Here is a 1086-nt window from a genome sequence, read left to right as displayed (position 1 = left end):
TTTGCTGATGCGTGGAATAACAGTGTTTAGACGAATAAACCACACCTTTTCTGTCGAGTATATAAAGACGAGTCTATCAGTAGTTTAAACATCACACTACTGCTGAAAACATTTTGGTAAAAACGTTCCCTAAGTTCCATCTCTAGCACAAACATGAAGGCTATGGTAAGTCTTTTATCACTGTCTTCAAACATTGGTCATACTTGTATATGCCTCTTTACTCTGTAATGTACAAATAATATCAAATGATTCTTTCATACAAGAAAACTGATTGATATGAAAAAGAAAGTCTAATGAAAGTCATGTTTCTGAACTTTTAATTGATAATTCAGTTTATTGAAGTTTTCAAAAACATCTTTCATGTACTTATAACATTCAAGATAAAATTATATTGAAAATGTGGTTACTTTTAGGGCTATTCTAGATAATTACCAATAATACAACTATATTTTTCGTAGTTCGCCGGTATGCTGCTTCTGGTGGCTATTGCCAATGTCATGGCTGGTTATCTTGGTTATGGAGGATACGGTGGTGGTTATGGAGGCCACGGAGGTGGCCTAGGTGGCTACGGCGGATATGGAGGTGGATATGGTGGTTATGGTGGTGGCTACGGCGGATACGGAGGTGGATATGGTGGTTACGGTGGCGGGCATGGTGGCTACGGAGGTTATGGCGGCGGACGTGGTGGATACGGAGGTTATGGCGGCGGACGTGGTGGATACGGAGGTGGATATGGTGGTTACGGTGGCGGACGTGGTGGCTACGGCGGATACGGAGGTGGATACGGCTGGCATTAGAAACCAACAATTATATTTTTCTGAAAAGGAAAAGTGAGTCAGGTGTAATGCATCAGACGCATTTCATCTTAAATATATTATAATATAATATCTCATAAAAAATTTCCATAACGGGATTTTATAGATGCAGACAGCCTCTTTGAGTTTGCCATGTTGTCGCTTCTTTATTTTCTCAGTTCCAAGTAACCTTACTTTCGATATTATCACGTTGTTGTTTTTACATAAAAGAAGCATTGAAAGATTTTAATATTGTCTATCATATATATCTACATTAACTTAATCTGAACTG

The 1086-nt window shown here is 38.7% G+C and overlaps 1 protein-coding gene across 1 annotated transcript; it reads left to right on the top strand.

Annotated features, from left to right (window-relative positions):
- The first annotated feature begins 22 nt into the window (after positions 1-22).
- LOC106477956 (neuropeptide-like protein 31) lies at positions 23-826 on the top strand. The gene is made up of 2 exons (XM_013938462.2): positions 23-165; positions 459-826. The coding sequence occupies exons 1-2, from the start codon at positions 154-156 to the stop codon at positions 795-797; spliced, it is 351 nt and encodes a 116-aa protein (XP_013793916.2). The 5' UTR covers positions 23-153; the 3' UTR covers positions 798-826.
- The last annotated feature ends 260 nt before the right edge of the window (positions 827-1086 follow it).

This window comes from Limulus polyphemus, unplaced genomic scaffold, assembly GCF_000517525.1.
Source record: "Limulus polyphemus unplaced genomic scaffold, Limulus_polyphemus-2.1.2 Scaffold126366, whole genome shotgun sequence".
Classification (NCBI taxonomy): Eukaryota; Metazoa; Arthropoda; class Merostomata; order Xiphosura; family Limulidae; genus Limulus; species Limulus polyphemus.
The sequence above is the reverse complement of the archived record's forward strand: the minus strand, read 5'-3'. Positions and strand labels throughout refer to the sequence as shown.